General features: G+C 42.5%; 1 protein-coding gene across 1 annotated transcript in view; it reads left to right on the top strand.

Annotated features, from left to right (window-relative positions):
• The window catches only part of LOC308105811 (low-density lipoprotein receptor-related protein 1B-like), a gene marked incomplete at its 3' end in the record, with an annotated part of 706,266 nt that overhangs the window by 606,149 nt on the left and 75,575 nt on the right, over positions 1 to 24,542 (top strand). Inside the window, 5 exon segments of the mRNA XM_080456736.1 lie at positions 842 to 967; positions 1,583 to 1,747; positions 15,444 to 15,605; positions 16,301 to 16,475; positions 18,380 to 18,484. Coding sequence (XP_080312862.1) covers positions 842 to 967; positions 1,583 to 1,747; positions 15,444 to 15,605; positions 16,301 to 16,475; positions 18,380 to 18,484 — 733 coding nt within the window.

Here is a 24,542-nt window from a genome sequence, read left to right as displayed (position 1 = left end):
GTAAATATTTTAGTCAGTTTCTTGTCTGGTTAACCCATTAAGACCTTTTTAAAAAAACTGTTAGGATTTAGAAAAGGTTTTTAAGAATCGCCTCAGGTCTCAATGGGTTAAAACTAATGCCTTCAGAACTGGCCTTCAGAGCCGGGTTCAACAAGTCATCCAGCTTCCTAAAGAAGAAGCAGATCAAGGGATGCAGTCAGACCACGTTGTTCCTGGACGATGATGTCTGAGGAAAAAAGGAAGTCTGTCTGAAGTTAATCGCAGGCTTTAGCCTTGAGTGCGTTCCACGCTGAAAGATAATTCCTTTCAAAGGCCCGGGAATTAAAACACTTTTTGTTTGCTTTCTCTAACAAATTGTTCCCGATAAAATTAATGCCTTTCACTCAGAAGTGCTTTTGTAACAACTCGTCTTGTAAATGCCGCTGGGCTGAGATTGAAAAAGCGGATTGAAAAAACCCTTCTTCCCTTTGTCTTTGCTGTGTCTCTGCAGCGGCCGATCCGTGCCTGAGGATGTCTTGTGATTTCATGTGTCTTTTTTTCCAAGATTATTTTGAAAATAGCTGATCTACAAGCTCACAACGCGTCGCACCGATCGGCTATTTTCAAATATCCAATGCATATAGGTTTAAAGTGCTCATGTGGTCCAGTCGCTTCTTTTGGGTTTCGTTTTCATACACAACCATAGTTGGTTGCTTATTTCTCTCACAAAATCTGGCAACACTGGCAGAAAGATATGACATGAAGGTTTGATGTCTAAAGCAAAAAAAAAATCTGTTTTCTCTGTTCTGATGGTAATTTTTCCCTCAACCGTTCTCTTTGTCTTTGCTGTGTGTCTCTACAGCGGCCAACCCGTGTCTGAGGATGACGTGTGACTTCATGTGTCTGCTCAACCCGTCGGGGGCAAAGTGTACCTGCCCCGAGGGCAAGGTGTTGGTCAACGGCACATGCACCGACGTCAACATCTCAGGTAGGCATTACTCTGTCTTTGAACCCATTAACCCATTCAATCCACGAACGCATCGTGACGTGTCATTTTTAGATTTCTTTGGCTACTCAAAAATAGCAGATCTACAAGCTCATAGCGCGGCACCGAGTGCCGCGCTATGAGCTTGTAGATCTGCTATTTTTGAGAACCACTGTTCTAAATCTTAAGAATGTTCTGAAAAAACGTAAGCTATACTATAAAGATAACATCTAAATTGACACAGATGCATTAGGACCAGCACTTAGAATACTTTATAAACGTTGTTATAAGTTGTCATACATGATTATAAACATTCATAACACGTGTTATAATGCATTACAAGCTTATTATAATGCATTATAAATGCACTTATAATGCATTATACTGTAGACCCGACCTTCAAGTAAAGTGTTAGGTTATTTTTTTCTTCTTTTGGCCTCTTCTGCAGGCACAGTTGTCAGAATTCCTGAAATGTTTATGTGAGCTGCTGCTCGGCCAACAATAAAAAGGTCGGCAGGCGGTGTATTTGCCATGCTGTGTGATGTGGGCTCAGACCAGCAATATAAGCATATGATATAAGTGAGGTTCACTCTGCTTTTTTTCCCCCTTTCTCTGAAGGTGAACTGTGCCGACCTCCCTGCGAGAACGGAGGCCGCTGTCTGGCCAATGAGAAGGGAGACTGGAGGTGCTACTGCTGGCCTGACTTTTCGGGGGAGCGCTGTGAGGTCAACCACTGCACAGACTACTGCTTAAATGGAGGAACCTGCATGGGCTCGCACCTCGGTGAGATAGATATGCTTTTCATACAGCTTTGGTTCTTAAAGTCTTTTTTTATTTGTATTCCCAAGGACTTCCCATTATTCTGAGAGTGTACACATGGTTCCATTTGTTCTATCAGAGTTACAGACCCTGTAAGGCAATTGTTCTCAACCTTTTTAGGCCGTGACCCCCCAAAATAATCACAACTATTTGAACTGGGGACCCCCCCCCCCCCACCCTGACAAGCACTTGGAATGTAGGAGTTGAGGCATTACATTTAGTTTGCCTCGGCTCCACAGATAAATATTGTGAAATAACCGATCTACAAGCTCATAGAGTTATAATGTACCAGAGTGCAGTACGCCTCCCAACCCATAGGTTCGCGTAGTTGAAAACGTATGGAGAGAATTCTGAGAAAATGGCCACCGATCGGATAAGAATGTGTTTTATTGAACAATACGGAAGATACGGGCACTTAGACGCGGGCGTTTTAACTTGTTACATCCGCCCATAAGTACAGCGTGTTTCTGTTTGTAAATGAGCTCAAAACGTGACGCATCGCGACACACGTAGATCTGCTATTTGTTTATTTGAATCCTGAAAAGTAACAGTTTTGGACATTTGAGTTTGTTTCCACCCGACAGCAAAGACATACCGCCTTCACACACACACACACACACACACACACACACACACACACACACACACACACACACACACACACACACACACACACACACACACACTGATTGATTTTGACAGCAAATTTGTATTTAGTTTTAGTCATAGTCTTTTGAATAAAATTCCATTTAGTTTTAGTAATTTTTTAGTCATTCTGAAATGTTTTAGTTTTAGTCTAGTTTTAGTCTAATAAATATCATAAGATTTTAGTCGTCTAAATCTACAGTTGATTTAGTCGACTATAATGTATGTTGGCGGTGCCTTGATGGCGTCATAATGGCTGATTTTACACTTGGTTGCGTGCTCGCAGCGCAACGTGTTGTGAGCTTGTAGATCTGCTATTTTCAGCATGCACACCAAAGAGCAACCAAACATAAAATAACTTGTCTTTTAGTTCTACTGGATCTCTTCTCCTCTAGATCCTCACTAACACTTTAGTCTAGTTTTTATTTGTTGACGAAATTGTCAACATATTTAGTCTTAGTTTTAGTCATCATAGCTTAGTTTATATTTAGTTTTCTTCAGTGTAAAAAGGTAGTCGACGGACATGTTTCGTCATAGTTTTAGTCGACAAAATCAACACTGAGTGCCAACATGGTCAGCTCTTGACACGTAAACATCGCCCACTACGTGTCAAGCAGCTGACCATGTGACCATGTGACCGCGTTGGCAGTCTCTCTCTCTGTGTGTGTGTGTGTAAGCTCTCTCCTCCTTCATTGTTATTCCTCTGGCTGTCAGTGTCGCTGAAGGTTGTAAACGCTTGTTTGCTCCCACCAGCACCCCGGCTGTGGCTCTGCTTTCCCTAAGGGTTGTGTTTTCCCCTGGGGGGGGGGGGGGGGGGAGGGGGGTGTTATATATACACGCTGTAGAGATGTGTGTACATCTCCCTGCTCTTAAATGCTTGTCTTCTAATACGCTGAGCAGCAGGGAGTTGAACTGTGTACAGCAGAGCCTGAACACCAACATCAAATATTCACACTACGGCTGCACAATATAACGGAAATGTATGTCGTCCTCGTGATATCAACATGCGCATAGATCGGCTGTTTACGAAATGTATATAGGGGCTGAAGTGGTTAATATATGTTTTGTAATAATAATCCAAATCTACAAAGCAACTAAAGTTCTCAAATAATTGTAGTGGAGTAAAAGTACAATATTTGCCTCTGAGATGTAGTGGAGTAGAAGTAAAAGTACTGAAAATTTGGAAATACTCCAGTAAAGTAAAACAAAATACCTCAAAATTGTACTTAAGTACAGTACTTGAGTAAATGTACTTAGTTACTTTCCACCACTGTTTGGAAGACAACCATTAAGCAGAGATTGAGACGGCGGGCTGACAGACACATCGATGTGTGATTGAGAGGTTTTTGATAACATGTTCATCTCTTCAGAGGCTCTCCGCTCCGCCGGTGGTCTTAAATTCCATTCCACTGCAGCAGCTCAAAAAAAATCTATTTCAATTTCTGCCGGCGATATAGAAGTGGAACGTCTCTGCCCAGCAGGAACTGGCCGGGACTGAAAATGAGTTTTTTTTACCCCCCTCCACCTTAACACAGAGTGTACCTTCGCCTCAAGATGTCAATATGTGGATTTCATTTTTTACTTAAAAAACAAGCAAGGTTAATCCTTTCTGCCTCTCCACTCTTTGGCTTCTGTTCCATATATATATATATATATATATATATATATATATATATATATATATATATATATATATATATATATAAATATAAATATAAATATGTTGACACGTTCAATATATATATCGACGAAATCAACACTGCATTACAGTATATATATATATATATATATATATATATATATACTGTAATGCAGTGTTGATTTCGTCGACTAAAACTATGACTAATTATATTGACAATTGTGTCAACCAATAAAAAATAAAGACTACAATGTTGGGACTAGTGGAGAAGAGATCCAGTAGAACTAAAAGACAAGTCATTTTGCGCTCTGAAAATAGCAGATCTACAAGCTCACAACGCGTCACGCTGCGACACGTTGTGAGCCTGTAGATCGGCTATTTTCAGCATGCAAACAAGTGTAAAATTAGCCATTACGACGCCATCAAGGCACCGCCGAGTCGACTAAATCGACTGTAGATTTAGTCGACTAAAATCGTATGATATTTAGTCGACTAAAATCGTATGATATTTAGTCGACTAAAATCGTATGATATTTAGTCGACTAAAATCGTATGATATTTAGTCGACTAAAATCGTATGATATTTAGTCGACTAAAATCGTATGATATTTAGTCGACTAAAATCGTATGATATTTAGTCGACTAAAATCTAAAACATTTCAGAATGACTAAATTATGACTAAAACTAAATGGAATTTTATTCAAAAGACTATGACTAAAACTACATCAACATTTGCTGTCAAAATCAACACTGGTGTAATGCCAGATTTATATGTGGTCGTGCATCGCGTCGCACACCGAAAGTATATGCATCGTGAGCTTGTAGATCAGATTGGCCTACGACCAAGTATAAATCTTAGCTTAAAGGAGTAGTTCACCCATTTTTTTAATTTAATTTTCTATCAGTTACACACGCCATGAAGCCTTGAATTAATAGAGTTTTTTTTTGGCCATTGTCGCATTCCTATAAGCCATACATGGGCAACTGGCCGGGGGCCACATGCGGCCCCCACCTTCACTTAATGCGGCCCACAGGTTAATATCAGAATAGTGATATATTATTGATTTCAGCTGTTATGATTCCAAACATGCAAACATGACCCGCTTTAATGACTTCAGTCTATATTATAGTAGCTTAATGACTAGTATTAACATTATATTGTCTTTTTTATGTCCAATGTATTTGTATTTAAGTTCATAAAGTTAACATAAGAATAACTGAATGCATTTGAAATTAAATTAAAATGTAACTTTTCAGGATTCCAATAAAAAAATAGCAAAAATAGCAGATCTACAAGCTCAAAACGCGTAGCACTGCGACGCGTTTTGAGCTTGTAGATCTGCTATTTTTGCTATTTTTTTATTGGAATCCTGAAAAGTTACTTTTTAATTTCATATGTAGATCGGCTATTTTTGCTACTTTTGTGTGAAATTTAAAAAAAGTTATAGAATATGGCGATAAGAGGAGTCTGCCCGACAGTATATGCGATCTGGCCCCTCTGGAGTGAGTGTGGAAATATATAGTGGCCCTCTCCATCATCTAAGTTGCATCACCCCTGCTATAAGCCAATAATTTGATGACCGGGTCATAGGTCAGTAGGAGACACCGGAGACGCCGCCGGTCATCAAATTATGGGCTTATAGGAATGTGACAATAACAAACAAATCTCCATGAGTTCAAGGCTTCATGGAGTGTAATTGATAGAAAATATGTTTTTTTGGGGGGGCTTTTTATGCCTTTATTATTGCTAGGATAGTAGGCTGACAGGAAATGTGGAGAGAGATGGGGAGTGACCATAGAGTTGTACTTTTACTACAATCATTTGAATCCTTTAGTTACTAGTTACTTTGCGATTATCAATTATTGTATTATAAAACATACATTAACCACTTTAGCCCTATTTTATAAATACGCAACGTGTTGTGAGCTTGTAGATCTGCTATTTTCAAAAAAAATATATATATACTTTTGGTACTTTATGTACATTTTGATACCAATACTTTTGTACTTTTACTCAAGTGATTTTTTAATTCCGGACTTTACGGAAATACCGAGTATTTCTATATTGCAGTATTGACACTTTTTCCACTACTGGTGACATGCAGCAAAGGCTGTCGTGCCCGGACCGCTACGCCAGCGGTCCGGGCCAAGTACTTACTCCTTTAATCCCTCCTCAAGATATAGATATAATAGTTGATGGTTGTAACTGTGGAATCAGCCCAGTAGGGCTGAAACAGTGAATTAGAGGCAGCATAGCATGCAGGGCTCCCGGTTGTTGACAATCTGTCTTATTTTTGTAGCCCGGGTTCACCAGCTTCTAAAGCTCATGCAACAACATCCTTCCTGCATCCATTGTGTGATGAATTATGCTCCTATTTATGCCTTTGTGCAGCTGGAGAGAGAGAGAGAGAGAGAGAGAGAGAGAGAGAGAGAGAGAGAGGGAGAGGGAGAGGGAGAGAGAGAGAGGGAGAGTAAACAAAGCGATATGGTATTTATTTGTTCTGCTGCTGGGCGTACGGTGCCTGCATGTCGTCGGGTCGTTCGTTCGTTCATGCTTTGCGTGACGGGAGTGTTTTTTTTCATAAAGTGGAGAGTTTTTTTTTTTCTGGCTGCATTGAGCACATGACCCCGCAGGCAGGAAGGCGATTGGCCTAAATGTGTTGATAGAGACTGAGTGAGCTGCTTGTCAAAATGAGCTGCTCCCTCCTGTGGAACACTTACTGTGGAGATGAAGAGGGAGGGCTCATCATCATCAGTCAGTTCTCCGGTCCTCCCTCCCCCCCGTGTCTGTTAAGAGGATTTTAGAAAAGCACTGTGGCTTGTTTCCATTGGGGTCCTTTGTACTCAATTCATTGAAACATTTAATGACAGACAAATCATATAAACGGGTAGAAATCCAAATCTAAAATAAAAACGATGTACAGTAAACTTTGACAACAGTGACTTTTTACAGGGTCGAACTGCAGCCTCCTGTAAGTGCTCTTTTAGAGCGGTTTTGAAGGAGGGTAAGGATTCACATGTTTGTATGACTGTTCGTAGGGCATCCCACATGGCATAGCAGTAGAACACATTTAATCCCTTGTTTGAGACAAATCTGGGTTGAACGTGATTAGTGGAGCTCCCTCTGGTGTTGTGATTGTGGGCTTGATTGATGAAGTAGTCTGACAGGTACATGGGTGTCTTTGTGGTGTAGTGTATCTTGTAGACCAGGTTGAAGTAGTCTGACAGGTACATGGGTGTCTTTGTGGTGTAGTGTATCTATTAGACCAGTCTTTGTGGTGTAGGGTATCTATTAGACCAGTCTTTGTGGTGTAGTGTATCTTGTAGACCAGGTTGAAGTAGTCTGACAGGTACATGGGTGTCTTTGTGGTGTAGGGTATCTATTAGACCAGTCTTTGTGGTATAGGGTATCTATTAGACCAGTCTTTGTGGTGTAGGGTATCTATTAGACCAGTCTTTGTGGTGTAGGGTATCTATTAGACCAGTCTTTGTGGTGTAGGGTATCTATTAGACCAGTCTTTGTGGTGTAGGGTATCTATTAGACCAGTCTTTGTGGTGTAGTGTATCTTGTAGACCAGGTTGTAGTAGTTAGACAGGTACATGGGTGTCTTTGTGGTGTAGAGTATCTTGTAGACCAGGTTAAAGTAGTTTGACAGGTACATGGATGTCTTTGTGGTGTAGTGTATCGTGTAGACCAGGTTGAAGTAGTTTAATAGGTACATGGGTGTCTTTGTGGTGTAGTGTATCGTGTTGACCAGGTTGAAGTAGTTTAACAGGTACATGGGTGTCTTTGTGGTGTAGTTTATCTTGTAGACCAGGTTGAAATAGTTTAACAGGTACATGGGTGTCTTTGTGGTGTAGAGTATCTTGTAGACCAGGTTGAAGTAGTTTAACAGGTACATGGGTGTCTTTGTGGTGTAGTGTATCTTGTAGACCAGGCCCATTGCAAGTTGCTGTACTCTGTCCTCTACCCTGAGCCATCCCACCCTAGCAAAGTTAGCGGGGGTTAAATGATTTGTAGATGTAAGGCCAAGTAGAAGCCTGACCAGTTTGTTTTAGGATGTCTGGGGCCTTGTTTTTAAGGCCTTTGTGCATAGTACAACTCTTGTTCAACATCTTGTATTACTTCTGTCTTTTCTGCAGCGCATACTGCCTGTACAGCTTGTACAACTCTCTTTTTGAGCAGTGCATAGTTGCCTGAAAAGCCTGTACAAATTAAACATTGTGAATGAGTACTAATTGCTGCGTGCGTCCCTTTATCCATTAAAACTTACGTGATCCAATGTTATGCAATAATCGTAGAAAAATCCCTAGTGACTACAAGAGGTTTTCACTTTCACTTCTTCACTATAACAGTACGGTGCCGTCTACGGCTCGCCTTAGTGTGGCTTTCTCTCCAACTCTCTGTCAGTCTTTTGATTGTGACTATCATAGCCCAGTTATGTGCATAAACAATGTGCCACGGATTTCATCAGATGCAAATATGAGTACTAAAAAAACACACACACACGAGTTGGAGAGATGATATGACAAACTGGAGGTTTTTCCGACTGGTCCCATGTGTCCCGTGTGTGTCTGCCACTGTGGTTTGCCGCATCCATCCACATTTGTTTACATTTTGTGTGTTTTAATATTCATGTGAATCCTCTGCTTCACCATTAGCAGTGAAGATGTGCTCTCTCCAACGTGCTGTTGTTTTTTTCCTCACAAACGCTTTAAGTTTTCCTCCCGGCTCCCCCTGACATTTTACGCAAGGTTTTGGCAACAGCGGGAAACTCTCGCTGTCATCCGCTCGAAATGCACGGAGAAGTGTCCCAGGATGTTAACCCATTCTATCCGGGAACGCATCTGTCTTTCAAAAATAGCAGATCTACAAGCTCATAGAGCGGCACCGAGTGCCGCCCTATGAGCTTGTAGATCTGCTATTTTTGAAAGATCTTTTTTGTAAGCGAACATTTGTAAAACATTTTGTTCCAGGGACCTCCAGAAGCAAAGATTTGAGTTAAAAATTTTGTTTAAAAAACATAATATATGTATTCAAAGATTTGCACAAATATTAAAGTTTTTTTCAAAAATAGCAGATCTACAAGCTCATAGCACTCGGTGCCGCGCTATGAGCTTGTAGATCTGCTATTTTTGAATAGCCAAAGTATAAAATAGCTCAAATCTAAATATGACACAGATGTGTTCCCGGTCTTAATGGGTTAAATTACTGGAGGAAGGATGAATTCACAGCAGCCTGAGTTTCAACAATGTTTCAACTTGCCAAGGAAGACGTGGACAACTTGTAGATGCTGGTTAGAAACTACAGACTTAATGGCCGTCCATAACAAGAACGATAACTGTAAATATAACTACAACGATAACTATAAATCTACCATTTTAAAAACTCCAGTGGATGGCCGACTCCACTTATAACGTCAACAATAGTGGCTGATTATATCGTAGGGATCACTTTCAGAGCAATTTGATGAACGATAGAAACACAGCTAATCAACATCCGAATGTACTCGTGTTCACATATACCTTTATGTACCTGAGACCTGGTGTTTACATATACCTTTATGTACCTGAGACCTGGTGTTTACATATACCTTTATGTACCTGAGACCTGGTGTTTACATATACCTTTATGTACCTGAGACCTGGTGTTTACATATACCTTTATGTACCTGAGACCTGGTGTTTACATATACCTTTATGTACCTGAGACCTGGTGTTTATATATACCTTTATGTACCTGAGACCTGGTGTTTACATATACCTTTATGTACCTGAGACCTGGTGTTTACATATACCTTTATGTACCTGAGACCTGGTGTTTACATATACCTTTACGTACCTGTGAGACCTGGTGTTTATATATACCTTTATGTACCTGAGACCTGGTGTTTACATATACCTTTATGTACCTGAGACCTGGTGTTTACATATACCTTTATGTACCTGAGACCTGGTGTTTACATATACCTCTACGTACCTGAGACCTGGTGTTTACATATACCTTTATGTACCTGAGACCTGGTGTTTACATATACCTTTATGTACCTGAGACCTGGTGTTTACATATACCTTTATGTACCTGAGACCTGGTGTTTACATATACCTCTACGTACCTGAGACCTGGTGTTTATATATACCTTTATGTACCTGAGACCTGGTGTTTACATATACCTTTATGTACCTGAGACCTGGTGTTTACATATACCTTTATGTACCTGAGACCTGGTGTTTATATATACCTTTATGTACCTGTGAGACCTGGTGTTTACATATACCTTTATGTACCTGAGACCTGGTGTTTACATATACCTTTATGTACCTGAGACCTGGTGTTTACATATACCTTTATGTACCTGAGACCTGGTGTTTATATATACCTTTATGTACCTGAGACCTGGTGTTTACATATACCTTTATGTACCTGAGACCTGGTGTTTACATATACCTTTATGTACCTGAGACCTGGTGTTTACATATACCTTTATGTACCTGAGACCTGGTGTTTACATATACCTTTATGTACCTGAGACCTGGTGTTTACATATACCTTTATGTACCTGAGACCTGGTGTTTACATATACCTTTATGTACCTGAGACCTGGTGTTTATATATACCTTTATGTACCTGAGACCTGGTGTTTACATATACCTTTATGTACCTGAGACCTGGTGTTTACATATACCTTTATGTACCTGAGACCTGGTGTTTACATATACCTTTACGTACCTGTGAGACCTGGTGTTTATATATACCTTTATGTACCTGAGACCTGGTGTTTACATATACCTTTATGTACCTGAGACCTGGTGTTTACATATACCTTTATGTACCTGAGACCTGGTGTTTACATATACCTCTACGTACCTGAGACCTGGTGTTTACATATACCTTTATGTACCTGAGACCTGGTGTTTACATATACCTTTATGTACCTGAGACCTGGTGTTTACATATACCTTTATGTACCTGAGACCTGGTGTTTACATATACCTCTACGTACCTGAGACCTGGTGTTTATATATACCTTTATGTACCTGAGACCTGGTGTTTACATATACCTTTATGTACCTGAGACCTGGTGTTTACATATACCTTTATGTACCTGAGACCTGGTGTTTATATATACCTTTATGTACCTGTGAGACCTGGTGTTTACATATACCTTTATGTACCTGAGACCTGGTGTTTACATATACCTTTATGTACCTGAGACCTGGTGTTTACATATACCTTTATGTACCTGAGACCTGGTGTTTACATATACCTTTATGTACCTGAGACCTGGTGTTTACATATACCTCTATGTACCTGAGACCTGGTGTTTACATATACCTTTATGTACCTGAGACCTGGTGTTTACATATACCTTTATGTACCTGTGAGACCTGGTGTTTACATATACCTTTATGTACCTGAGACCTGGTGTTTACATATACCTTTATGTACCTGAGACCTGGTGTTTACATATACCTTTATGTACCTGAGACCTGGCGGTCGCCCGTCAGCCCTACTGTCTGCAGTGAAGCTCTCCTGACCTTACTGTAGGGTTGCCAACAGTGTTGCCAGATTCTGTGAGAGAAACAAGCAACCAGGTCTAGGAAAACCAGCCTAAAAGAAGCAACTATGGGCCACATGAGCACTTAAACATAATCAGCTGTTTGAAAATAGCAGATCTACAAGCTCACAACGCGTCGCAATGCGACGCGTTGTGAGCTTGTAGATCGGCTATTTTCAAATACAATCTTGCGGGGAAATTATAATAAGCAGATCTGGCAACCCTGGTTGCCAACCGTCCCTTGAAATAAGTAATCGTCTTATTTTGGAAACTAATAGACGTGTCTTGATAAGGGACACGTTTTTCCTTGTTTTGGGGAATTAATCTCTGACAGACATCTTTCAAGTTCAAACGGCTCATATACATAATACTATAATACAGGTTGTTAACCATTTAAACACTCTAGACTTAGTCAACTGGACCCGAGCTGTGTCTGTACTTGGACATGTCTACAACAGATGTCTTTGCCAAAAAGCTTGTAGATCTGCTGTTTTTGGCTAATGTTCCCCTCCATATTCTATGGATGCTGGGGTTCAGGTGGTTAATGATACACAGTGAGATTTGATCTTTTCCTTGGCATCCCTTTATGACACTGGGCTGGGCGTCGTCTCTTTTTTTGAATTTCAGGCATTATGGCAACCCTTGGCCTTGAACCCATGTTTCAGATCTCAGCGGGGAAGACAATAACCACCGTTGAACAGGTGGTTGTACATCTAGGCTACAACCTTGTGGGGGGTGTGTGTGTGTGTGTGTGTGTGGGGGTGTGTGTGTGTGTGTGTGTGTGTGTGTGTGTGTGTGGGGGGGCGGGGGCAGACGTTACGGGGGTCCATTAAGACCAAGATGACTCAATGTTGTGCAGCTTCTTGGTGAGAGTCATTACCTCCTGCAAACCAGGCAACCATCCAAAGACTCGACTCACTACACTATCTCTGCTGCAGCTTCCTAAGAGTCATTACTTCCCCCCACACACACACACACACACACACACACACACAGACACAGACACACACACACACACACACACACACACACACACAGACACAGACACAGACACAGACACACACACACACACACACACACACACACACACACACACACACACACACACACACACAGCCACAGGCGACTGTCCAAAGATGTGACTCGCTGCACCGTGTCTCTGCTCTGCCATCACCTAAAAAAGAACCAGCTGCTAATGGGATCTTTTCTATAATCACCAGCTCTATAGCTGCTGTTACTGGGCGCTCCGCCATGTTGCTGTTTATACTTTAGAGAGAGAGAGAGAGAGAGCACTGGTTCTACACTCGGCTGTCGTGTCAAGTGGTCAGAATGGGTAGGTGGGCCGTAGCGCATTATCAGAGCGTGTTTATTTTAATTAATGCTTTTAAAACCTGAGATCTGATGGAAAGATCAAGTATGTAAGTCTTTGGTGAAGCTGCTTTTAATCCATTAAGACCAGGAACGCATCTGTGTCATTTAAAGATTTATTTGGCTGTTCAAAAATAGCAGATCTGTAGATCTGCTATTTTTTGAAAAGTCTTTGGAACATTTTGTGCAAATCTTTGAATATGTATGTATATATATATATATATATATATATATATATATATATATATATATATATATATATATATATATATATATATATATATATATATATATATATATATATATATACAAGCAAACATTTTAACTCCAATCTTTGCTTCTGGGGGAGGGGGGGGGGTCCCTGGAACAAAATATTTTGAGATGGCGGTCCGATCAATGGCACTAATTTGGTATACTTCAAGTTCATTGTTATTGGTATCACAAAGGAAACCATTTATTTGAAGGTTATAAACATTGAACATACTCAGTTCCATTGGATGGGGGGGGGGTATCCCCCACACTTCTGGGATGAAGAAAAAAGAAAAAGAAAAAAACTCTGACATTACACTTCATGGAGTACTTTTTTTTTTGTGCCGAATTAACCGAATGAAAGTAACAAAACGAGCATGCGTGCATGCGTCCTCTTGGGTTCTAAAATGCCGTCTGCGTCCCTGATCACGGTCTGATACTTTAATGTATGCCTGGACTCTCACCGGCGGCTGCAGTAGAACGTTGACATGTTTACCATGTAGTCACTCTGTCACAATTGTCATTGTCATTGTTCTGTCACAAGTATTACATCATCGCCTAATCGCAATTATTGTGTTTAATCGTCATAATTTTTTACATGTTGAAAAATGTTCAAATATTTTCAAACATTTTCAAAACAATAGGGTAGCAGACCTACAACGCATCACAATGTGATGTTGAATTAAGTTGTATAAAGTTATTCAATACATTTATGTCAGTCATTTCTTATATATATAATGTATAGTTCAGTTATTTGTCATAATCTGCCTCGTGCACGTTTTGTTTACTAAAAGCCAACGGTGTTGAAAAGGCTCAAGCTGAAGCTGATTAGCCCTATTAAGACATTCTGTGAAATGATTGGCTTACAGCTAATATATATGATTAGTACCTGTCCTTCGTTTAGGTGGCATTTTATGTCAGTAATTTCTTTCTTTAGTAATTATGAGTTATTTGTCATAATCTGCCTCGTGCACGTTTAGTTTTTCAAAGCCTAAAGGCCAACATAAATGTCATTTTATTTATGTTCCAATGTTTAATGCCAAAAACACACACATTGCAATTAAATGTGTGACAATTAACCATCAAGTAAAATGTCATGCTGGTGACTGACAGCCCTAGTCCTGTGTACAGTACATTATGTGAGTTCCTGTAGTTATAGTTGTCATTCTTGGTGTGGCCGTACCTTTCTCCTGAACTGTTCTTCCGTCCTCAGTTTTGGGTGAAACCTGCAGCTGTCGCCCATTTTTAGGGAATCAATCAATTATACGTATCCTGCCAGTTCAAACAGCTCATATACTATAGTATAGGCCTATATACATACTATAATACAGATTGTCAACCACTTAAACCCTCTGTCTCTGTAAGTGACCGCTTTTTTCTGTCTACACCAAATAGTATAGTAGTGTTGTGAGCTTGTAGATCTGCTATTTTTTCGCTCATGTTCTCCCTGTTATCATCTGCACTAAAGTCAGCAACACAACACAATTTTGAAGTGATTATGATTAACTGCAGAGGCTACTAGTAGCAGCTAGCCTATTGTACTACAGTATTGCAGACATACATCACTCTCTCTGTCTCTCTGTCTCTCTTTCCTCACTAGCTGCAGAGGCTACTAGCCGCTAGCCTATTGTTGTACGACAGTACAGTGCAGACATCATGGCATCTCTTTCTCTCTCTGTCCCTCTTTCCTCACCATGCACGTGCACACATAGACATGAATGGGGGCTTGAGTCCCCGTACCGTTAGCCCTAGAGGCCTAACGGTAAGGCAGACGGAAATATCAGTGGATGTGTTGGATGCAGCTCAAAGTGAACTTTACTCAGGTATCTAGATTGTCGCCGTACGACCTTCCTAGCCCGTGTTATTAAAGAAAAACGGACAACCATGGCCAAAACTCAATCGAAAATCGGCGATCGAAAACCGGTGAAAGTGGCCGTTTTCAAGATGTTTTGGCCATTATCTCTGGAACAGAAGGTCTAATCTGCTCAGTTCAAAGCTTGTTGGATGTGTGACTTTGAGGACATTAAGCACGCAATGATACCGTTTCGGATGTTTTGGGGTTTTCGGGCCTAAAAGTATGGCAATTGTTCGTATCGTGTCCAATCGGTGCCCTTTTGAGATTCCAGCCCCTGCCTCTCCACACCCTCTGCACGTCCCTGTTCTTCACTAATATAACCTTTTGGTTCTTCTCTCCTACAGGAAAGCCCACATGTCGCTGTCCCGTAGGGTTCTCGGGGCCGTTCTGTGAGAAGAGGGTGTGCGACGGCTACTGTCTGAACGGAGGAACGTGTGACGTGAGCGCCGGCAACCAGCCGGTGTGTCGCTGCATGGCCGAGTACACCGGAGACCGCTGCCTTTACCGTGAGTGTTTTCTCCTTTAACTTAACCTGACAACCGCTAAACACAACCGCTGTTCGTTACTGTGTGTGCGTGTGCGTGTGTGTGTGTGTGTGTGTGTGTGTGTGTGTGTGTGTGTGCGTGTGTGTGTGTGTGCTCGTTGGTGTGTTCTTTAGAGCCTGTATCATTTTCAAGTATAACAAAGGACAAGGCGCTTTAACCAAACGGGTAAACAGTGACGACGTGAAGTGACCAACCAGTCTACAAAACCACACATTTAAAAGTTCATAGGAAAAAATTAGTGTGCCATAAAAAACGACGACATTACTCATTCGACAAATATCACCGTTTGTCTCTGTTTGCAGCTAAAGAAAAAAATCTAAACCTCTGGTTCCACATGGTGACAACTTATTTTTTCCCCTTTCTTTGCCATGTTCGTGTCATAACGGGGGAGGGGGGGGGGGGGGTCTCGGCTGCACACCATTAGTGCATTCCTACTGTTGCATTGCCCAAGGGCTGATATGTTTTCATCTGTGGCTGAGATGTCATTTGATGCGGATAATTAAGTCCCATTAAAGCTCTGTAAAATTCCAATCAAATCTGCTCAAAATCTATGCTCTCAGTTTTGCTCGTTATAAACCCAACCTGCATCTTCTCTCTCTCCCCCTCCTCCCCCCCCTCCTCCCCCCCCTCCCCCGCCGTAACGGGTGGCTGAGCAGACATCTGCCACCACTACTGTGTGAACTCCAGGGCGTGCACGCTGTCCAGCAGCGGCTACGTGGAGTGCGTGTGCCCCGCCCGCTACGAGGGGAACAAGTGCGAGGTGGACAAGTGCCTGCGCTGCCACGGCGCCCCCTGCCTCATCAACGACGACACGGGGGAGGTGGTCTGCAAGTGAGTATAAAAGCTCTATCAAACCTCGCTCACCCCCCCCTCTCTCTCTCTCTCTCTCTCTCTCTCTCTCTCTCTCTCTCCAGTGGTGGGAAAAGTACTCAAATGTTTTTACTTAAGTAAAAGTATCGATACTGCAATGTACAAGTACTCTGTTACGAGTAAAAGTCTGGAATTAAAAAAATTACTTGAATAAAAGTACGAAAGTACTGGTATCAAAATGTACTTAAAGTACCAAAAGTACTAAAGCGTTTGAAAAAAAAAAAGATCTACAAGCACACAACGCATCGCATCGCGACGCGTTGTGAGCTTGTAAATCTGCTATTTTCAAATAGCCTGTGTTTTGTAATGTAATAATGTATATCTGCAAAGTAACTAGTAACTCATGTTTTCAAATAATAGTAAAAGTACAAGTAAAAGTACAATATTTGCCTCTGAGATGTAGTGGAATAGAAGTAAAAGTATAGACAACTGGATATACTCCAGTAAAGTAAAAGTACCTTAAAATTTTACTTAATTACAGTACTTGAGTAAATGTACTTAGTTACTTTACACCACTCTCTCTCTCTCTCTCTCTCTCTCTCTCTCTCTCTCTCTCTCTCTCTCTCTCTCGCCCATTAAATGCTGACTAGTTTAAAGTGCTGAAGGAAAACACAGTGTGCAGTGAGGTGTAGGTATAGACACTACAGTTCTCGGAGACTATAAATAAATACAAGCCGTAATTGCTGATAGCCTCAGCTCCCTCCTACAAAGGAGGGGGAACGTTTAAATCAGCCATTTAATTCACCAGCTTGAACCCTATAGCTTGTCCCTATATTCTGGTGTGAACATTTTGGCCCAAAAATTGCCGATCTACAAGATCGGGACCTTTTTATTGATCCCGCCACCCGACAGCACAGCAGTTTAAGTTACAGATACAGGGGCAGTATTTTCACAATAAAATGAACTATTAAAAAGTATGCAAACATACACATCCTATACAATAGGGTCCATATGTTGCAATGCGTTGTGAGCTTGTAGATCGGCTATTTTGTGGCGAAGGGATCTGGTGTAGAAAGGAAGAAAAAGGCTTGTATAGACCCCTGGGTGGACTCCATGCAGTCAGTGAAGTACAGTATGTAGGGTTTAAGTGATAAATGACACATATTCTATATTCACATATTTCACAGCCCGGTTCAGAGCAGTATTTTAGGATGTGGGGCCTTCCTTTTATATCAGCTAAAACCAGTGGTGGAAAAAGTACTCAAATTGTTTACTTAAGTAAAAGTATCAATACTGCAATGTATAAATACTTTATTACAAGTATAAGTCCTGTATTCAAAATGTACTGTAGTAAAAGTACAAAAATATTAGCATCAAAATGTACTTAAAGTACCAAAAGTAGAAAGTGCTCATTATGCAGAATGTCCCATTTTACAAGTTTTCAAATGTATAAAATGTATTTAAAAAATAAATGAATATAGCAAGCTCACGATGCGTCGTATCGTGAGCTTGTAGATCTGCTATTTTCAAATGGCTGAAATGTATATAGGGCTGAAGTGGTTACTGTATGTTTTGTAATAATAATAATCAAAATCTACAATGTAACTAGTAACTAAAGTTTTTTAATAATTTTAGTGGAGTAAAAAGTACAACATTTGCCTCTGAGACGTAGTGGAGTAGAGTGTAAAAGTAACTGTGAAAATAGGAAATACTCAAGTAAAGTACAAATACCTCAAAATTGTACTTAAGTACAGTACTTAAGTAAATGCACTTAGTTACTTTACACCACTGGCCAAAAAAAAAACCCATGGTTGTCCAGAACGAATCATTGCATCATTTTTTTTGGCTTCTCTGCAAAAAGTATAATTTCCTGCATGCTGCTACATCCATTATTTCTCCCCTCCTCCCTCCTCCACCCCTTCCAGTTGCACAAATGGCAGAATAGCACCCAGCTGTCAGCTGTGTGACGGATACTGCTACAACGGAGGCACCTGTCACCTGGACCCCGACACCAACCTGCCTTTCTGTCAGTAAGTCACTGCTTAATGGGCAACCCGGAGAGCCGGGGAAAAAATATATAAGTATAATGTTCTCCGCTTGTTATTCATGCTCTCTGTTGCCGCTCAAACCCAGCCAACTCCGACATGCAGCTAAACCCAGACAGAACCACCTTAAAAGACACGCAGCACCCAGACAGATCCACCTTAAAAGACACGCAGCACCCAGACAGAACCACCTTAAAAGACACGCAGCACCCAGACAGAACCACCTTAAAAGACACGCAGCACCCAGACAGAACCACCTTAAAAGCAGAATCTTCACGGCGCCAAACCACTTTTCACTTGGCTTGAGAAAAAGTAAAGGGGTGTGGCCCATGTCTTCCTGCCAGAGTTAAAACATCGTCTATCGTCCCCTTGCCAGCTAAAACAGTGATTTTACTGTTCCTTTGAAAAATCCCGGAATATTCTCTGTGACCTCCGTCCTCACGGTGATCGGCTCGTTACACACACGGGGGTGTCATAGTGTTTGGGGAAAATACATTGTCTGGTCGCAATCCTCCATTCCAGAGCTATGGTCGTTTGAATGTGACGGACGACAAAGCCGAGAAAAAAATACTTTTATAAATCCTTTAACATTTCTTTTGTTGTGATCATGTGATATCTGGGTGTACTCTTCTTCGGTGGTGCTTGGATAATTCACAGGCAGCCCCCCCCCCCCCCCCACAAAAAACATAAAATCGTCATAGTCGTCCTTGTCCTTGAATGAGTTACTAAGTCGAGGGAGCGTTAATTTTTTTCTGACGCCAGAGTTTGCGGGGCATACCACAACGAGAGGTGGGGGTGTGTGTGTTTGTGGGGTTAATGCCGAAACGCTGGTCTTTAGACTGAGACACACTTCAACTGTGTGCCGCAAGGTTTTTTTAAGCAGATAGAACATGGGCGGTGGAATCCGGGGGGGGGGGGGGGGATTTCCTGCCTTGGCACATACAAGGTAAAGACAGACTCCACATGGGGGGGGGGGGGGGGTAGATTATGAATACATTGAATTCATAACTGAATCCTCAAGCGCCTTTGGAAAGCTTTACCATTCTGAACACATCACACCGTTCCTCTCTGCACTAAACAGATAATGTCAGCCCCCCCCCCCCCCCCACAGCAGGCCACTGATCTAAGGCCAAGGTGCCGTCACAGAACATTCGCAAAACATAGCAGATCTACAAGCGACACGTTGTGAGCTTGACTACAGGGTTTTTTCCCCTCCCCAATTTAGTCGCTACAACGTAGTCGTTTAGTCGTTACAACGTAGAGCCTTCGTCCTACTCCTCCCGCCCAACACTGTACTTATGTACTTAAGTACAGTACTCAAGTAAATGTACTTAAGTACAGTACTCAAGTAAATGTACTTAGCTACTGTCCACCACTGTGTAATCAGGCATTGGTTCCATGTCAAAGAGCTGGTTCCATCTCCAAACGCCCAAACCTGTTGTTCATTCTCTTGTCTCGCTCTCTCTCTCTCTTTTTTCTCTTTTTTTTACTGCCCCATTGTCCGCTGTAGTTAAAATGAAATTTGTGGTCATGACTCACACATCTTCCAAAGGGATAGAATCAATTTCTATGCAAATGATCCTCATCTCTGCATTCCTGAGGTTAACAGATCTTGATAATGTGGTTTATTCATTGGCTGCGAGGCACAGGAGATTATGAGAGATGATGGATACGTCTGTGTCAAGAAACCATAATGTTTGACCTTATACTCGCAGTAAATGGATGTTTCATCAACCCCCCCCCCATCCCCCTCCCCCCAAATAAGACCCCTCCAGTCCTGAGCTGTCCTCATTGTAATGGAGATTTTTTCGATAAAAAAAAAAGGTCCAAGAGAAGAAGTCATCAGCATCATCCCACAGTAAATAGATACTGAATAAACACCCACAGCATGTTTACTGTGTTTGGCCGCGGACCCCCACCTTCAATGTTCTGCCAGGGATCCCCCATAAGAGAAGATTAGTGTTTATTTGATCATTTCACTGGGGTCCCCCTGGGAAACTCCACCAAGGACCCCCGTGAAGAACCAGTGACCAACAGTAATAACGCCCAAGGCTCAATAGCCTTCGGAAACGCTGTAGCGTGAACGTTTGAACATATTTTTTTAAATCCACATTATTACCTCAGTGTCTGTAGGACAGTGTCTGTAGGACAGTGTCTGTAGGTGTAGAACAGTGTCTGTAGGACAGTGTCTGTAGGTGTAGAACAGTGTCTGTGGGACAGTGTCTGTAGGACAGTGTCTGTGGGACAGTGTCTGTGGGACAGTGTCTGTAGGACAGTGTCTGTAGGACAGTGTCTGTAGGTGTAGAACAGTGTCTGTGGGACAGTGTCTGTAGGACAGTGTCTGTAGGTGTAGAACAGTGTCTGTAGGACAGTGTCTGTGGGACAGTGTCTGTAGGACAGTGTCTGTAGGTGTAGAACAGTGTCTGTGGAACAGTGTCTGTAGGACAGTGTCTGTGGGACAGTGTCTGTGGGACAGTGTCTGTAGGACAGTGTCTGTAGGACAGTGTCTGTGGGACAGTATCTGTGGGACAGTGTCTGTAGGACAGTGTCTGTGGGACAGTGTCTGTAGGTGTAGAACAGTGTCTGTAGGACAGTGTCTGTAGGTGTAGAACAGTGTCTGTAGGACAGTGTCTGTAGGACAGTGTCTGTAGGTGTAGAACAGTGTCTGTAGGACAGTGTCTGTAGGTGTAGAACAGTGTCTGTAGAACAGTGTCTGTAGGACAGTGTCTGTGGGACAGTGTCTGTGGGACAGTGTCTGTAGGACAGTGTCTGTAGGTGTAGAACAGTGTCTGTGGAACAGTGTCTGTAGGACAGTGTCTGTGGGACAGTGTCTGTGGGACAGTGTCTGTAGGACAGTGTCTGTAGGACAGTGTCTGTGGGACAGTATCTGTGGGACAGTGTCTGTAGGACAGTGTCTGTGGGACAGTGTCTGTAGGTGTAGAACAGTGTCTGTAGGACAGTGTCTGTAGGACAGTGTCTGTAGGTGTAGAACAGTGTCTGTAGGACAGTGTCTGTAGGACAGTGTCTGTAGGTGTAGAACAGTGTCTGTAGGACAGTGTCTGTAGGACAGTGTCTGTAGGTGTAGAACAGTGTCTGTAGGACAGTGTCTGTAGGACAGTGTCTGTAGGTGTAGAACAGTGTCTGTAGGACAGTGTCTGTAGGTGTAGAACAGTGTCTGTAGGACAGTGTCTGTGGGACAGTGTCTGTAGGTGTAGAACAGTGTCTGTAGGACAGTGTCTGTAGGACAGTGTCTGTAGGTGTAGAACAGTGTCTGTAGGACAGTGTCTGTAGGACAGTGTCTGTAGGTGTAGAACAGTGTCTGTAGGACAGTCTCTGTAGGTGTAGAACAGTGTCTGTAGGACAGTGTCTGTAGGTATAGAACAGTGTCTGTAGGACAGTGTCTGTAGGACAGTATCTGTGGGACAGTGTCTGTAGGACAGTGTCTGTAGGACAGTGTCTGTGGGACAGTATCTGTGGGACAGTGTCTGTAGGACAGTGTCTGTGGGACAGTGTCTGTAGGTGTAGAACAGTGTCTGTAGGACAGTGTCTGTAGGACAGTGTCTGTGGGACAGTATCTGTGGGACAGTGTCTGTAGGACAGTGTCTGTGGGACAGTGTCTGTAGGTGTAGAACAGTGTCTGTAGGACAGTGTCTGTAGGTGTAGAACAGTGTCTGTAGGACAGTGTCTGTGGGACAGTGTCTGTAGGTGTAGAACAGTGTCTGTAGGACAGTGTCTGTAGGACAGTGTCTGTAGGTGTAGAACAGTGTCTGTAGGACAGGGTCTGTAGGACAGTGTCTGTAGGTGTAGAACAGTGTCTGTAGGACAGTGTCTGTAGGTGTAGAACAGTGTCTGTAGGACAGTGTCTGTAGGACAGTGTCTGTAGGTGTAGAACAGTGTCTGTAGGACAGTGTCTGTAGGTGTAGAACAGTGTCTGTAGGACAGTGTCTGTAGGTATAGAACAGTGTCTGTAGGACAGTGTCTGTGAGACAGTGTCTGTAGGTGTAGAACAGTGTCTGTAGGACAGTGTCTGTAGGACAGTGTCTGTAGGTGTAGAACAGTGTCTGTAGGACAGTGTCTGTAGGTGTAGAACAGTGTCTGTAGGACAGTGTCTGTAGGACAGTGTCTGTAGGTGTAGGACAGTGTCTGTAGGACAGTGTCTGTAGGACAGTGTCTGTAGGTGTAGAACAGTGTCTGTAGGACAGTGTCTGTAGGTGTAGGACAGTGTCTGTAGGACAGTGTCTGTAGGACAGTGTCTGTAGGTGTAGAACAGTGTCTGTAGGACAGTGTCTGTAGGACAGTGTCTGTAGGTGTAGAACAGTGTCTGTAGGACAGTGTCTGTAGGACAGTGTCTGTAGGTGTAGAACAGTGTCTGTAGGACAGTGTCTGTAGGACAGTGTCTGTAGGACAGTGTCTGTAGGTGTAGAACAGTGTCTGTAGGACAGTGTCTGTAGGACAGTGTCTGTAGGTGTAGAACAGTGTCTGTAGGACAGTGTCTGTAGGACAGTGTCTGTAGGTGTAGAACAGTGTCTGTAGGACAGTGTCTGTAGGTGTAGAACAGTGTCTGTAGGACAGTGTCTGTAGGTGTAGAACAGTGTCTGTAGGACAGTGTCTGTAGGTATAGAACAGTGTCTGTAGGACAGTGTCTGTGAGACAGTGTCTGTAGGTGTAGAACAGTGTCTGTAGGACAGTGTCTGTAGGACAGTGTCTGTAGGTGTAGAACAGGGTCTGTAGGACAGTGTCTGTAGGACAGTGTCTGTAGGTGTAGAACAGTGTCTGTAGGACAGTGTCTGTAGGTGTAGAACAGTGTCTGTAGGACAGTGTCTGTAGGTGTAGGACAGTGTCTGTAGGACAGTGTCTGTAGGTGTAGGACAGTGTCTGTAGGTATAGAACAGTGTCTGTAGGACAGTGTCTGTAGGACAGTGTCTGTAGGACAGTGTCTGTAGGTATAGAACAGTGTCTGTAGGACAGTGTCTGTAGGTGTAGAACAGTGTCTGTAGGACAGTGTCTGTAGGTGTAGAACAGTGTCTGTAGGACAGTGTCTGTAGGTATAGAACAGTGTCTGTAGGACAGTGTCTGTAGGACAGTGTCTGTGAGACAGTGTCTGTAGGTGTAGAACAGTGTCTGTAGGACAGTGTCTGTAGGACAGTGTATGTAGGTGTAGAACAGTGTCTGTATGACAGTGTCTGTAGGACAGTGTCTGTAGGTGTAGAACAGTGTCTGTAGGACAGTGTCTGTAGGTGTAGAACAGTGTCTGTAGGACAGTGTCTGTAGGTGTAGAACAGTGTCTGTAGGACAGTGTCTGTGGGACAGTGTCTGTAGGTGTAGAACAGTGTCTGTAGGACAGTGTCTGTGGGACAGTGTCTGTAGGACAGTGTCTGTAGGTGTAGAACAGTGTCTGTAGGACAGTGTCTGTGGGACAGTGTCTGTAGGACAGTGTCTGTAGGTGTAGAACAGTGTCTGTAGGACAGTGTCTGTAGGACAGTGTCTGTAGGTGTAGAACAGTGTCGGTAGGACAGTGTCTGTAGGACAGTGTCTGTAGGTGTAGAACAGTGTCTGTAGGACAGTGTCTGTGGGACAGTGTCTATAGGACAGTGTCTGTAGGTGTAGAACAGTGTCTGTAGGACAGTGTCTGTAGGACAGTGTCTGTAGGTGTAGAACAGTGTCTGTAGGACAGTGTCTGTAGGTGTAGAACAGTGTCTGTAGGACAGTGTCTGTAGGACAGTGTCTGTAGGACTGTGTCTGTAGGTGTAGAACAGTGTCTGTAGGACTGTCTGTGGGACAGTGTCTATAGGACAGTGTCTGTAGGTGTAGAACAGTGTCTGTAGGACAGTGTCTGTAGGACAGTGTCTGTAGGTGTAGAACAGTGTCTGTAGGACAGTGTCTGTAGGTGTAGAACAGTGTCTGTAGGACAGTGTCTGTAGGACAGTGTCTGTAGGACTGTGTCTGTAGGTGTAGAACAGTGTCTGTAGGACTGTCTGTGGGACAGTGTCTGTAGGTGTAGAACAGTGTCTGTAGGACAATGTCTGTAGGACAGTGTCTGTAG

The sequence above is a fragment of the Gymnoscopelus braueri genome, assembly GCF_963280865.1.
Source record: "Gymnoscopelus braueri genome assembly, chromosome: 18".
Lineage (NCBI taxonomy): Eukaryota > Metazoa > Chordata > Actinopteri > Myctophiformes > Myctophidae > Gymnoscopelus > Gymnoscopelus braueri.
This window is presented reverse-complemented; position numbering and strand designations above follow the sequence as displayed.